The 16,843-nt window shown below is 35.6% G+C and overlaps 2 protein-coding genes across 2 annotated transcripts; one reads left to right on the top strand and one right to left on the bottom strand.

Annotated features, from left to right (window-relative positions):
* Positions 1–6,350: 6,350 nt before the first annotated feature.
* LOC308646218 (olfactory receptor 4Q2) lies at positions 6,351–7,280 on the top strand (the record flags this gene model as incomplete). The annotated part of the gene is made up of 1 exon (XM_081288881.1): positions 6,351–7,280. One exon carries the CDS (start codon positions 6,351–6,353, stop codon positions 7,278–7,280), a length of 930 nt encoding a protein of 309 aa, XP_081145007.1.
* Positions 7,281–15,513: 8,233 nt separating this feature from the next.
* LOC308646213 (olfactory receptor 4K14) lies at positions 15,514–16,446 on the bottom strand (the record flags this gene model as incomplete). The annotated part of the gene is made up of 1 exon (XM_081288877.1): positions 15,514–16,446. The coding sequence occupies one exon, from the start codon at positions 16,444–16,446 to the stop codon at positions 15,514–15,516; it is 933 nt and encodes a 310-aa protein (XP_081145003.1).
* Positions 16,447–16,843: the final 397 nt, after the last annotated feature.

The raw sequence follows: 16,843 nt of genomic DNA, 5'->3' as shown, positions 1-16,843 counted from the left end.
TTCTCCTCGTGATAGGCCAATCACTGTGCCTCAGCTCTTCTTCCCAGATTGTGCGAGTCTCCAGTCCTGAGTGTCTAGGTCCTTCTCTTGTGGTTCCTCAATCCAGGCCCCACTCACCTGTGAAGCTTACCACATTACTGGCTACACACCGGGTCTGCTGCTCCTGGGAGCCCTGTTTTCACGGATGCCTGGGCACACCCTTTCCGTTTGCCTCCCTCGGACCCTAAGTTTGTAGGGCTTGGGGCTGAGGACCCCCAGCAAATTTGTTTGCCCTTAGGTAGCAACTCCCCTGGTAGCTGGTGCAAGGGACCTCTGTTGTCAGCCCTGGTGGGAGCGATAGCCGTGGTTCTGCTCCGCTAGTCCCACGTCACTCCTGATTCCCTGGGTCTGGCTATGGTGCTCAGTTGGCTTTTACCTCTGTGAGATCAGGTGGGCCGACTAGTTATTTCAGCAGGATCGTTAGTGCTGAGTCACGAGAAGCAGGAGATCCGGGGCTTAAATGCAGCAAATTCGTGCTCAGTGTGTGTTTTCTGAGGGGCCCAAAGTGTACGCCCTAGCTCCACGTCAGCTCAGCATTGCCTAGTAATCCTGAGCAAATAGGCTTTAGATAATTTACAGCTCCCTATGCCCTCGCAGTTGAAGAGGTCAGAGACTTGATCCCTCTGCGTCTGCCGTCATGTTAGACCTCCTCAATGATATTCATGTTACCCTTACAGTTTCCTGGCATAAGCAAGATCTTGGGGTTATACAAACTGCTGCTTCTGTTTCCAGTCCAGTTTTCTAGAACTGAAATCCTGCTGCCTTCGCCTCCACCTCTGGTCCACGCTCTTTGGCGCCGCGCTTGTCTGCGACCTTAGCAGCGCCGCCGCGGAGGGCCCAAGTGGCTGCCACCACGGAGGGCCAAGCGGCTGGCGCCGCGGAGGGCCCAAGCGGCTGCCGCCGCGCCTGACCCCTCGTAGAGGGATGCTGAATGACCCCAGAGCAGGCTATGCCCCAAGGTGCAGCAGGGAACAGGTGACCGAAGCACTTGAGGCCGTGGTCCAGCCTTCGGAGGACAGGGTTCGGCACGCAGCCCAGTTCCAGCCTCTAGATGCAGCTGCTGTACAATGTAGACAGAGCCATCAAGACAGCAAGCAGAAAGCAAATGGCGGCTCCCGCAGAGTGGATTTTCGGCCCCGAAACCATAGCCCCGCCAACAATCCCAATCCACTAACTCTTCCTGTATAGAAAATATTCAAAAAAAAAAAAAAAAGGGCAGGGCGTAATGAGCTTTCTTTGCCTCAGGTACTTACAATCCACTGCTGATTACCCATTCAGCTTCTCTGCCGGGAGCGAAGTGAAAGAGGAAGCAGATGGGCGCAAAGCACGGTTTTGAGCAGGAAAGCGTCCGGGAGCCAAGCGTCTCTTTTTCAATCTCTTTGTTTTTTCTGCTGCTTGGCCGGGTGGTCCACTACAGATTAATGGTGAAAGGAGCTCTAACAAGCTGGGCGAAGTCTCTATTAAAGCCGTTGTTCTGAGCACCAGGCTCAGCACTTCAGCTACCCCCTTACGCAGCGGCCATCTTCAAAAAAATCATTTTTTACCTTTTTAATATTTAACAAAAACACATTTGTATTGGTAATTGAGGTGATTTTAAATCTCCTGGTATAAGGAGTAAAATGTATGTAACCATAGGTATAGCGAGATGAGAACATTATTCCATTTCATAAATCCCTTTAATAGATGTGTTTTTTTTTCTTAAAAGTTAAAAAATTCTAAGCTATGCATATTTGAGAAATCAACATGTGAAGTGGTCAATTCAGAGCCAATGACAACTAAGAAACTTTAGACATTTTTGACTGGAATTTCAAAGCCATAGACAAAATATTTGGTTGTATAGGCCATTTTCTGATATAATTAACATAGACTATTAAATGAAAGAAACAAGTAATTAGCAGACTTGTTTGCCATGAAAGAGACCAAACAATTAAAAATAAGACATGTCTTTCATATTAGCCATGAACTCTCCTGTCTACAAAATAGTAATACAAGTGTTTCCAAATCCAAAACAGATTAATTGCAGAAATAAAATTACAAAGTTAGTTATGTCCGCAGTCAGAAGGATGTGACTGTTAAGAAGCAATTATTTCTAATATTTCCAATTGTTATCATTTAGATATGAGGTGTCCCCCAGAAAGGTCATGTGTGAGACAATGTTAGAATGTTCAGAGGTGAAGCGATTAGATTATGAGGTCTGACCTAATCAATGAATTAATCCACTGATATGAATTGACTGGGCAGCCACTGTAGGTAGGTAGGGTGTGGTGCAGGAAGTAGGTCACTGGGGACATGTCTTTGGGGTTTATCTTTTGTTCCTGGTAAACAGAGCTCTCTGTTTTCTGGTTGCCGTGTCCACACTGCTTCACTCTGGGACTCTGTTCTACCATGCTGTTCTGCCTCACTTCAGACTTGGAGATATGGATTTGGCTGACCATGGACACAACTTCTGAAACCATGAGCCAAAATACATTAAATTGTCAGATCTTCCGGTCACACTGATGAAAAAGCTAACTGAAATACTGATTAAGTTTGAAAACCTAATCTTTGGTTACATAATAGGATTAATGAAAATGATATTTATGGTCACCAAAGTTTTCTAAGAAATTTTCTATAATAAATTTAAATATATTGCAATATATCTGGTCTCTTTATCATGTTCTTATTTTCTTAATACTTTTATTTTATTTATTTATGTAGTGCTTAGGAATCAAATCCAGTGACCCATGCATATGAGGCAAGTGCTGTACCACTGAGCCACAACCCTAGTCCATGTTCTTAAATTTTTATTGCTTTAGATCTTTGAAGTTACCTACTTTTTAAGTAGACAGTCAGCTTTCACATATATATCTATGCATGGAAACATGAATATATTGTTTGGAAGCTAATGTCTTTTTTTGTCTATTCTTTATAGTAAAATTTGTACACTAATTAAAGATTCTAACTTGCTTACTACATAGAATTTTAATTGCTAAGGGAATTCACTAACATCATACAAGGTTTTCCCAGGGTCATTAATTGATACATTTCTCATGTTTTCTTATTCAGCTTCAAAATAAAAGGGACATATCTCTTTTTTTGGTAGAACTGGATCATAACAAGGAAGACTGACCAAAGTAAGAGCAAGTGAAAAAAAACCTTGAACAGTCTCAGTTTTTTCCAGTCTCAACTTCAAAAATAAGATAGAGAGGTATGGAGAAAAGAAGTTGAGGATATTTTTATGTGATGTTTTCTTAAATAAAATATATTTTCCAATTTCAAAAGTAAGACACACTTATTGCAGAACACTTGTTAATATTAAAAAGCTATTAGAAATCATAAGAGGCTCTGTCATTCCACCATGCAAAGTAAATTGTTTAAATGCTTTGAATGCATCTCAAGGTATTTTTCTACTGAAATTAATTTTTTTCCCATTTGTTCAAAAAATCTATTTTCTTAAACATTCATATCTTATTTTGGCTCTTGAAACTTTCCTTACTGATTATAAGAACATCAATGTAATCTTTTATATTAAGAACATACATGCATCTGCATTTCCCCAGTTCAGCTTTTGCCTCTGGCATTTGTGTTTTTGAGATGATAAAGGGAGTTTGCTCATCTTCATCAAATAAAATTTACTTTCTTCTGTGATTTCTGCTTTATAATGATCCTTTAAAAAGTTTCACTAATAATATAAAATACAATGAGCCACATATACTCACTTGTATATTTATTTAGACATTTTATTTTTTGAACTATTATTTAAATGCTTAAAACATTGGAATTTATTTTTCTGTATGTCTCTAGTAGCTAACCAGTCCTTCTCCAAAGAACCTTCCAATGATTTGAAAATCACTTTATCATTAACAGCACCTTTTAAATAATTGCCTTTGTTCTGAACTCTCTGGGTTTCTTCCATCTATTTATCATTATTGTTTATGGAAAGTAAAGAACCACACCAATTACTGCAGGTTTATGGTACATTTTAATATCAAATCTATCTGGCTGTTTCTCTTCTCTAAAATTTTTCTAGAGATTCTTTAAGCATATATTGAAAGGACTGGTAGGAAAAAGGATGAGGGATATGTTCCTGTCTCCCTGGTGAAGTGAGTTTGTCAGAATTTCAAATGTGATTTTAAATATATTTCCAGTCCAGCTCATTTGTAGTAAATTTACTGATCAATACTTACTACCTTGGTTTCAATGCTGCTATAACTCAAAATATTTTGTGTGGTAGATGATCTGTCTATGTGGTAGATTGTGAGCCAGTATAATTAGTGACTATCACAAACCTTGTTATTTATTAATTTTTAAAAATATATAAAACAGGCAATTCTCTGATTTGAAATCCTTAATAACTAAATACTAGTTATGTATGGATTCAAATCTGATTTAACCTCATTACCTTTTATAGGCTTTTTTCTTTTTAATTAACATGAAATAATTGTACATATTTGTGTGGTATGGTGTGGAAGGTAAATTTTATAAGCCAATAGTGATAAGTAGTGTTGATAGTTTAATGAATTTATGGTTCCCTTAAATTTGTATAAAACTTATACATATATGCATTATTTTTCATTAAAATGCTATTATCTATATACACTATATTCACATTTTAAAGTTAATATTGTATCTTACACATATTTTCATTTTTAAATTATTACACTGTTGATGGACTTCTGGAGTGCTTTCTAATATTGATTATTTAAGCAATGCTATTATTGATCATTTTTATTTGAAAATTTATGCTATAAATCCTAGAAGTTGAGTCTCTTTCAAGATGTTGTAAAACTTTTACATCTAAAATAAAGTACCAAGTTCTCCCCCAAATGTGCCCATGTTCGAACAGTAATATGTAAGGATTCTCAAATCCCCATTTTACATACTCAAGGTTGTGATTAAAACTTTGTAACAATTCCCTTTGTTATTGGATTGTGAATGTCTGAATTCCTAAATCTCTAAATGTCAAAATTCCATATTGTTGGCCAGTGTAAATAGGGACTTACTTCCTTATTCATTTATCTTTTTGATTCTATAATATGTAAGATATTTCTATAGTTTTAGTGTGCCCATAACATGTGAGTACAAGACTAAAAATCTATCTTTTACAAAAAGAAGGTAAGTAATTTGGCTTAAAATTTGTTATACTGAAAACTGGTCTTCATGTTCTTATCATTAGTAGTCACTTTCAGAATTAGCATTTAATGTCACCTGTGGTCTTTTCCAAAAGCATATAATATTGCATATGCAATCATGTATCAGTTGTAAAATCAAACTGAGTTTTAAAATAAGAATAAGTTTTAAGAATATATGGATTGCCAAAATTAACAGTGTTTGCTTTTGGCATTGTAAGAAAAGTATTTTCTTCATACTTTTAATTTTTATAAATTATATTAAAAAACATTCATTATTTTGATAGTTAGATAAAAAATTATACATATGAAACTGAATAAAGTGAAAATTTGTTGAAAAACAAATCTATTATTTAAAACTTGCTTTATAACAACCTGAGATTATTTGATGTCATACCTAAACTATGACATTGTTCTTAGGACAAGTTCCAAAATTTTAATTAAGTGAAATTTTTACCTATAATTTAAGTAAATTCTTAATAAGTAATAGTTAAATTGCACAAAGAGAGAAAATCCAAATATATATGGTTTTCACATAAAATTAAATAATGTCATAAACCTTGAAGATATGTATTACTACATGAATTCTCAAAAAGCTTATATATTTATCAGAAATATGGTTGAGTTCATTGTGAAATTAGAAATTATCCAGGACTAAGAAGAAAATTCAGATTGTCAGAATAAACTTCCATGTTTTATCATTAGTTTTAATGTACTTTCTTAAATAGTTTAGTTTTCCATATATATACAATTTATTGCATTTTAAATATAGTCTTGTCTTCTTTTTCTTCATTATATAACCATTTTTCTTAGTTTAATAACTATTTTTATAAATATAATTTTACCAAAATAGTTTTCAAAGTTGTCATTTTACTTCATATATTCCTTCATATTTTAAGGTTTTAGTGTAAAATTATATAATATTTTTATTTGCATAATTGCCTTTATTGACATTTTATTTAAGCTAACATTTATAATAACTTTTATTCTTGTTGACTTGCCTAAATGGAAAGTATCCTGTTCATAAATTTCGAGATGTAAAATATGTATGCTAAAACAAAGAAAATTCTCTAATATCTAAATTTTGATTTACTATGTGTCTCTTTAGAAATAAGATTTTTGTATTTGATGTGACATATCTATTTTGAATGCTGCTAATGTTCTGTCTTTCAATATTTTTTTATCTAGGTAAAACCAAGTCAAATGGATGAAAACCAAACAGAAGGTGTGAAAGAGTTTGCTCTGGCAGGATTCTCAGAAAATTCATCTATTGAGGCAGGGCTATTTTTATTATTCCTTTTCTTTTATGTGTCCACATGGGTAGGCAATGTCCTCATCATGGTGACAGTGGCCTCTGATAACTACCTAAATTCATCGCCTATGTACTTCCTTCTTGGTAACCTCTCATTCCTTGATCTGTGCTATTCAACAGTAACAACCCCTAAGCTTCTGGCTGACTTCCTTGATAATAAAAAGCTCATTCCCTACAACCAGTGCATTGTGCAACTCTTCTTCCTGCATTTTGTAGGGGCAGCTGAAATGTTCCTGCTCACAGTGATGGCTTATGATCGCTATGTAGCAATCTGTCGCCCTCTGCACTATACTACAGTCATGAGTCGGGGTCTGTGCTGCATGTTGGTGGCTGCCTCATGGATGGGAGGATTTGTGCACTCCACTGTCCAGACCATCCTCACCATCCGTTTACCCTTTTGTGGGCCAAACCAGGTGGATAACTTCTTCTGTGATGTCCCCCCTGTCATCAAACTTGCATGTGCAGACACCTTTGTCATTGAACTTCTCATGGTATCTAACAGTGGGTTGATATCAACCAGCTCCTTTGTGGTGCTGATTTGTTCCTACACCACTATCCTGGTTAAGATTCGCTCCAAGGAAGGAAGGAGAAAAGCTCTCTCCACCTGTGCATCCCACCTCATGGTGGTAACACTCTTTTTTGGACCCTGTATTTTCATCTACGCCCGCCCTTTCTCCACTTTCTCCGTGGACAAGATGGTATCTGTACTCTACAATGTCATTACCCCCATGCTAAACCCCCTCATCTACACACTTCGGAACAAAGAGGTCAAGTCCGCCATGCGAAAGCTGTGGGATAGGAGTAGACTTTGGAAAAAATAGGAGACATGAGACACTGAAGTGAGTTTTTGATAGCAGAGACTATGAGAATACTACTTTTTGACTAATGAATCAGGAGGCAGAAGCCTCTATGTTTAATTGTCTTCCATTAAGTCACAATGCCACTGCTTCTGGCTTTATATCTAAACTGTGCAAGATTGCTGAATTGTTCTGTATTCTGCTTTCTTTTCTTAACTGAAGCAAATATAGTTTGTGTTTTCTTATTGATTTGTGTTTTTAAATTTTATCTCTTCATCTGATAAAATTTCATTCCATGATCTCTTTGTGCTTAGTTTGTCAATACAAACTGCCACAAACTATTCTTTCTGAGCTCTCAATAGCTTCTTATTTGCTTAGCTACAGACTTTACTTTCTTTGCAGTTTCAAATTATTCTCATTACATTCAATTCAATGAGAAACTTGTGTTTCTTATTCTCACTAAATATTTTAAAAGATAAATGTTTGATGAGTTAATGATTTACATTTATGAATGGAATATATTTGTTAGTTAACGGGATATATTTGTCAGTTTTGTCAGCTCACCACACCACTGATATCTAGAAGGGAAAGTGAGGGAGCAAACATCTAATAATTGTGGGTTCAAATACTCCTCTTTTAATTCTCAGCCAAGTGAATCTGGATGAATCAGCTAGAACATGGGAGCCCTAATTTCCTCTTCTCTTCCATGACTGGAAAGACCAACTTCTCAATGCTGTTATGAAAATTAAAAAAGCACAGGATGTGAGTGGGTCTGAGTTGGTATGTGGCTCATAGCAGTGTTCAACAAATATTTATTCATTAAAATTGATTTTTTTTCAATATGAAAAAAGTATAAATGATGAAACTTTGAACTGGTGAATTTACCTTAATGTAGCAACAGTTTGATGCATTGTCACTAGTTTGTGGAGGACACTGTAAAGTGTATAGGAAAGAGTATATGGTACTTTCACCTTTGTCAATTGTTGGGCACAGTTTATATCACTATCACCCCTTGAATCCTTAGAGTTACATTAAGTCATAGACCTGTTTTACTGCATAATGAGTCTTTATATTCAAAGAAAGGAAAACTAAATTAATATTCAAGTTTAGAACAAACAATACAAATAAAAATATAAATCTAAAATACGAATAAACTGAAATATTTTCATTTTAACACCATTTTTAGTCAGGGGATGATAAAAGCAAATTCAGCAACTAGTTTTGTCACAAATAGAGATAGAAGATAAGAGCATTTGGTAATCATTAAAGATTGTAATTTTATCTTTATTCTCGTTATATTTCTAAAATTGTTACCATAGCTAAAGTAAAATGAATAAAATAGAGACCAAAAATGTGTTGAATTAGTGTAGAAGGCTTTATATCTACTGTCATCCATGTGATGTTGACTAGGGAAGAATATTTCAAAGTTCTAACCTTTTCCCATACTTGGAAACATAACTTGTAAACTTTTTTGAGGCATTGGGAACTCTGAGTAAACAGGAGTTGATGACATTATTATAAAAAGCAACTCAAAGTCAATACCTGACACCAACCAAAACTCATATGGATATACCACTATTATTATGATAGAATTCCATAAAATATCTCAATGTTGAGCAGATAATTAAGTAATTTAATTCATAATATACACAACTATGAATACTGACTCTGTCTATGGGAAGGTGAGTATGGAATCAGATGGGTCTATATTTGAATTTGGTTGGTACTTTAATAATTCCACCAGTGGCATGACTCCCTAGATGCCAAGCTGTGCAGCCAGCCTCCTGGTCCCTGCCAAGAAGTGGCAATGGAATGATGAATCAGTGGAGCAGCTGAGTGGTGGCCTCAGTAAGTTGAGGTACAGTTGGCAGGCATAGCCTATGGCCATGTGGAGCTCTCCTGGTAGGCATGGGTGAGGATAGCACTGAGGTGAGCTCAGGATAGCCAAGTCATGCCAACCTGTCATCCTTCATAGGCCAGGCCTGGGCGCTGTTCTGATGCCTGCTGCAGAAGCCTGCTCCAAGCAGCATCCATCCAATGACTTCAACATCCCCCTTCCTGATCTGCCATGAGGAAAACGAAAATGGAGGAAATTGAATGAAGTTGTGACTCAAGAATTGACCAATAGTGTTAGTACCATTTCCAAGCTCTAATTAACATAAGTTTGGACCAATAGCAATGAACCAAGTGCTATATAAAGCACTAGACTAGCACACTTGGTGGGGGAAACCTGCTACCACGTTCCTTCTTGCACTGCAAGAATTCTGTTCCTGTTCTTCAATAAATCCTACTGTTATACTCACTCATCCAGGTCAGCAGAGTTCATTCTTTGGAACTTAGGAGATAAAAACCCAGGAAGAAGAATAAATTAACAGTGAACTGCTAGAGTCTGCTACCACATTGGAGGGCATAGCCCACCAATGAGAGCTGCAATACTCTGCAGAGATCTGCCCGTAATGCAGTGAGACACTTCCTTGGATATGGTCCCCAGGTTATTCTCAATGGAAGGGGAGATACCTGGAGAGCCAATGGTTGAAAGTATATAGTTTTACTCTATGAAAGTCTTTCTAAAATTTTCTTCAAGTGTCATCTGAAATCAAAGAAGAGATAAAAATGAAGCCTGGAGCTGTGATTTGAACCTATAGCCTCAGTGACTTGGGAGGCTGAGGCAGGAGTATCCCAAAATCAAGACCAAGTTGGACAAATTAACATGGCCTTAAGAAATTTAGTGAGACCTGTCTTAAAATAAAAAATCAAAGAAAGAGATGGAGGGGGTGCTGAAGATGTAACTTGAGGAAAATTGATATTGTTCTACATGTTTGTACCATCTTTATCATCAAAATGAAACAGATACTATTTATATATATAATTATTCAATAAATAAATGCATCCCAGGGTTCAATCTTTAGTAGAAAAAAATTATTCTACATAGAAATAAAATTTTACTTCCAAAAAATATCCTGAAATGTTGAGGTTTTATTTGAGAACTGAATATGTAGAAATTACTTACAATAGTAGAATGCTTCAGTTAAATAATTTGATTTAAAATTTATTTTAATATTCATGTTGAAGAGAAACATTGATATGTCACAGAGAATTAGAAGAAGAATCAGTTGATCTCTCAATGATTGCAGTTAAAAAGAAGAAGGAATATGTCAGATTCCTTGAACTTCTCAGAAATTTCTTATTGACCTTGTCTTTTAGCCATAAACAATATATTTTAGGAGGTTGCATTGTTAGAATTAGTATATCCTAGTGATATACTTCTGGTAACACATCCTGCTCCCTTAATAGAGCATTTTCTCATAAGAAAATCTTTCTAAACAGTATTTTGTGCAAGTGGTTGACATTAGCAAATATCCAATAATTTTTAATGCTAGTAGTGATTAAGAGTGAGTTGACGCAGCTTACAGTGAAAAGCAGACTTCTGAGATTAATACCTACAATTAAAATTCCTACAATTTAAATCCTAATGTCAATTACAGAGCCATATTATTTGCATTTTATGTTTGAGTGTGGGGTATCATTGTTGCCAGGCTGGCCTCAGACTTGCAATATTTCTGCTTCAGACTCCCAAGTAGCTGGGATTACAGGTAAGCCACACTGAGGCTGGCTTGCTTGCTTTTTAAAAAAAGCCTACACTGTATCACGCATTTAAATTACCTCATTAAAAAATGGGAAATGAGCCAGGTGTGGTGGCCCATGCGACTCGGGAGGCTGAGGCAGGAGAATCTCAAGTTTGAAGCTAGCCTCATCAAATTAGTGAGAACTTATCCCAAAATAAAAAATAAAATAAAAAGGGCTGCAGTGGTTAAGACCCCTGAGTTGAATGGGAAATGAATTTCACAAACACTTCCACAGATAGTAACTCCTTTAATTTGCAATTTGTGGCTTCCTCTGAACTGACAATGAGAAGTTCCATACCAGAGCCCATAATTTTCACAAAACAGAAACTGATGGTTTCTTGTACTTGAGTTTCACTAACACATCCAACAGCCATGCACATCAGCTTACACAACTAACTAAACCCCGAGATGTCCGCACCTAGACTGACAGTGCAATGATTCATATTCATCCTCAGGAATGAATATGAATTGGTCAAAGAAAGATGGAAACTGGAGTAGAGATTAGAAATGGAGTATGAGTCACTGGATAGTTCTAAGAGGTTTGAAACCTCATGTGATCATATATTAAGGAACTTTCTATGTGAGTGTTCCTGTGCTGAAAACACACACATGCACGCACACACACACACACACACACACACACACACACAATTTCCCTTTCCCTAACTATAAACCTAGGTTGTTTCCTTTAATGGGCTTTTACAACATGTCCTATGTATATTTTGTTCCTGTCTACTTGCCTTCATTCCATTAAACTGAAAGATTTGAGAGTCTGGGAATATATGTTCTTAAATATTCTACCTCCAAAACTAGTTCAGTGTCTAAAATATGAATATAGTACATGTTCAAAAAATATTTATTTATTTAATAACCATATGTATAAATAGCATCTGTTTCATTTTGATGATAAAGATGGTAGAAACATGTAGAACAATATTAATTTTCCTCAATAAACTAAAAAATGAGCTATCATATGATCCAGCTATTATACTTCTTTGTATATCTCCAAATGTAACTAAATCAGTTTAACAAGGAAATAACCTCATGCCATAAGTATCTGACTACTCACAATAGCCAAGATACAGAATTAATCGAGGTACACCTCAATGGAAAAATGGATAAACAAAATATGGTATATGTGCAAAATGAAATATTATTCAACCATAAAGAATAATGAAAAGCTGCTCTTGGAGGCAAAATGGATAAGACAGGAGGACATTATGTTAAGGAAAAGCCAAATTCCATAAAGAAGTATAACCTGTTCTTTCTCACATGCAAAATTTTAAAAACTGTCAACCTGATTATGAAATAGTGATTACTAGAAAGTAGAAAGAGCGAATAAAGGACCAGACACTGTGGCACAAACCTATAATACCAGCAACTCAAAAGGTTAAGACAGGAGGATCATGAGTTCAAAGCTAGTTTCAACAAGTTAGCATGGCCCTAAGCAACTTAGTGAGACCAGTTCTCAGAAAAAAAAAGCATTGGATGTGGGGAAAAAAGGTGAATAGAGGGATGCTGGATTTGATTCATATATGCTGATGCATGTATTGAAATGTTAAATTTCACACAGAGCACCATTAACATGTACAATTTCTTTGTTTTTTGTTTTTTAATTGCTTTTATTTTTTAAATACATGACAGCAGAATGGATCACATTCTTATTATACATAAAGAACACAATTTTTCATATCTCTGTTTTTATATAAAGTATTTTCACACCAATTCATGTCTTCATACATGTACTTTAAATAATGATGTCCATCACATTCCACCACCTTTGCTAATACCCTATCTAGAGTTAGTCTATTTTTCCCATGCGCCCTCTTCCTACCCCACTATAAGTCAGTCACATTATATCAGAGATAGCATTCACCATTTGTTTTTTGGGGATTGGCTAACTTCACTTAGCATTATCTTCTCCAACTGCACCTATTTACATGCAAATGCCATATTTTTAAACTTTTATTGCTGAATAATATTCCATTGTATATGTATGCCACATTTTTTTTATATTTTTTATTGGTTGTTCAAAACATTACAAAGCTCATGATATATCATCTTTCATACATTTGACTCAATTGGGTTATGAACTCCCATTTTTACCCCAAATACAAATTGCAGAATCACATTGGTTATACACTCACATTTTTACATAATGGCATATTAGCGACTGTTGTATTCTGCTACCTTTCCTATCCCCTTATGCCACATTTTTTAATCCATTCATCTACTGAAGGACATTTAGGTTGGTTCCACAGTTTAGCTATTGTGAATTGTGCTGCTATAAACATTGATGTGGCTATGTGCAATTATTTTATATAAGACGAAGGCACCAAAAACATGCATTGAAGAAAAGATAGCCTCTTCAATAAATGGTGCTGGGAAAACTGGAAATCTATATGCAACAAAATGAAATTAAAATCCTCTCTCTCACCATGCACAAAACTCAACTCAAAGTGGATCAAGAACCTAGGAAGACAACCAGAGACTCTGCGTCTAATAGAAGAAAAAGTAGACCCTAATCTTCATCATGTGGGATTAGGCCCTAACTTCCTTAATAAGACTCCTATAGTGCAAGAATTAAAACCAAGAATCAATAAGTGGGATGGAGTCATACTAACATGTAAAATTAATCTTACTAAAAAATCAAATAAAAATACCTCTATGATCTATTACTGTCAATAGTCAGTATTATATCAATAACTAAGGCAAACATTGACATCCTCTTAAGCTCTTTAAATGTTCATATACATAAGCGGAACTGATTATAAAAATTAATTATGTGGGCTGGGGATGTGGCTCAAGCAGTAGAGTGCTCGCCTGGCATGCGTGCAGCCCAGGTTCGATCCTCAGCACCACATACAAAACAAAGATGTTGTGTCCGCTAAGAACCAAAAAAAAAAAATAAATAAATATTAAAAAATTCTCTCTTTCTCTTAAAAAATTAATTATGTGCAAAGTCTTTAAAATAGAAATACAGTATTGTTATAATAGCAGGTAAAGGATATAATCTTAAGACAAAATTGGAATTCTTGTATGGTCTATTATATTTATGCACATGTGTAGAGTTGCAGTAATAAGGGATGTCAGAAAATATCCACAGCATGTTTCTCTGATTGAAGACTAAGTTCAACAATTTTGGAAGTTTCATCTGGTTATTTAATTTATTCAATTTCTAATCCTTTCCTTTAGTTTGATGTTTCCAAGTCAACCTGTGAGAAAATTGCTTGAATTTCTGAAGGTTAATTTATTTAAAGTCAAATTCAACTGTTGTTTAATGATAGTCTTTGTAGTATTCAGGAACAAGTCCAAAATAAAGGGGGTGAGGGGAACAAGACAATAAGAAAGAAGGAGGGAGGGAGGGAGGGAGGGAGGGAGGGAGAGAGAGAGAGAGAGAGAGAGAGAGAAATAGGGAGATTAAGAGGAAGAGGGAGATTAAGAGGAAGAGGGAGAGAAAAGAAAAGAGGAAAAAAGGGGGGATTCTATCAAGGTGGAAGAAAAATCAGTGGAGTATATGAAGGGGATTGAGTGGGAGGGAAAGGGGATGGGATAAGGGAGGAACTTTCCTATGTACATGTATGAATACGCTACAGTGAATCTTACCATCATGTACATCCAAAAGACACTAATTTTAAAAGAAAACCTATAAGTAAATAGCAGAAAGATCAGTAGAGAAAAGAAAACAAGGGAAGGGAAGAGGAGAGAGAGAAGAGGAAGTAATGGGAATTGAATTTGAGAAAATCATATTCCATGATTTTATAAGTGTGACAAAATGAATCCTAATGTTATGTATAACTAAAAAGGGCCAATAAAAAAATAAAAACAAAAATTCAGCATAAGATCTGAATTTGTGGAATCCAAGAACATACTTCCTATTAAATGATGGCCCAAAGGGTAGGATCATCTCAGTAAAAGATGTAGTGCTTATTGAGAATCAACTTTAAGTGTAATGTATTAATTTAATAACGGTATGCATATTAACTGTAACATAATAGAAATAATTTAGCCATAAAAATAAATTTTAATAAAATATTCATTTTCCCAGTTACAACTAACTACTGAAATTGCCTATCAGTTGCAAGCATTTTTTTAAAAAATAAAAGCATTAAGCATAATATACACAAGGAAAAATATGATTTTTAAAATTGATAGTATCTTGAATTAGTGAACTATTTTGTCCTCTCAAGCTTATCAAAATCAGTATACAAATGCAGTGGGCATTTATTATTTAAACCCAGTCTACCCTCTGAGTGCCAAATATATCATGTTTTGAATATTTCCCATTGCTATAATAGGCTATGACTATGAAATGAAAATTAATTTTGTATCAACATTTTAAGCAAAATAACTAGTAACATAAATCATGTTTTAACAGAGAAAGGTAATCATAGAGTTAACTTTAAAATGTATATGGGTGACAATTATGCATCATCTACATAGGCATTCATATATATATGAAAATATGTATATAAATGATATAAATAATTTTGTTGCAGTAAATCACCTTTTACAGAACATATTATAATTATGTAAACACAGGTCAGAAAGAAATCTTTGCTAAGAATCATATTTAAGAATCTATATCTCCTGAATAAGTGGAAGCATGAGAGACCATGGAAAGCAGGAAGTCAGTGAAAATTCACAACTTGGTTCCACAGTTTCTTCATAGCTGTTTTCATCTCCTCATTTCTCAATGTGTAGATAAGGGGGTTCAAGAGTGGAGTGAAAATAGTGTAAAACACAGACAAGAGCTTGTCCACAGAAAACCTACTAAAGGGCCACAGGTAAATGAAAATGCAGGGCCCAAAGAAAAGTGTGACCACCATGATATGGGCCGAGCAAGTGGACAGAGCTTTGGTGACACCTCCTGCAGCACGCTGCCGGACACTGAGGAGGATGGCAGTGTAGGAGATCATGACCAGCAGGAAACAGCTGACGGAAATCAAGCCACTGTCTGAGATCATAAGTATACCCAAGACATAGGTGTCCATGCAGGCAAGTTTGATCACCAGAGGAAGGTCACAGAAGAAGCTGTCCACCTCATTGGGGCCGCAGTAAGGTAAATTCACAGTAAAGGCTACTTGACTGATGGAATGCAGAAATCCAATGACCCAGGAAATGAGCACGAGCTTGATGCAAGTCTGCCGGCTCATCATTGTCATGTAATGCAAGGGTTTGCATATGGCCACGTATCTGTCATAGGCCATGGAAACCAGCAGCACCATCTCAGCCCCTCCAGTAAAGTGCAAGAGAAAGATTTGAAACATACATCCTCCAAAGGAGATTATCTTTCTATCACTAAGGAAATCTCTGATCATCTTGGGGGTGGCAAATGAGGACAGCCACATATCCAAGAAGGACAGATTCCCTAGCAGGAAGTACATAGGTGAGGACTGCAAGTTGGGGGCAGAAATTACAGTGACCACAATGAGGAGGTTACCCAGAATAATGGCTACATACATCCCAGAGAAAAATACAAATAAAAATTTTTGTAGATATTGTGAAGAACAGAGTCCATGCAATACAAATTCTGACACCACCGAATAATTTTTAATTTCCATTGTCCCAGATATCAGATTCTGTCCTGCATCAACACAAAGAAATGGTAATGATGTCATTTATGTCAGGTTGGAAGAACCTAGAGCACATTATGAGAAGGGGAGTCCTCACTCACAGAAAGACAAATATTGCATGATCTTAATAATATGTGGAATCTAGAAAAGTGGAATTCATAAAAACAGAGTATAATGTAGTTATCAGATGGTGGGAGGTGAGAGAATATAGGCAAAGTTGGTAAAAAGGCAAAAAGTTGTAGTTACACAAGATAATCTATTTAACATCATAGCTAGCAACAGTATATTGTATACTTCAATGTTGTGGAGACAGCAGATTTTAAATGTTCTAACTACAAAAAAATGGCAATTTTTTAGAGAATGCATGTAAAATAGCTTGACTTAG

This window comes from Spermophilus citellus, assembly GCF_964194105.1.
Source record: "Spermophilus citellus genome assembly, chromosome: 4".
Lineage (NCBI taxonomy): Eukaryota > Metazoa > Chordata > Mammalia > Rodentia > Sciuridae > Spermophilus > Spermophilus citellus.
Note: the sequence above shows the minus strand (reverse complement) of the source record. Positions and strands in the feature narration are given on the sequence as shown.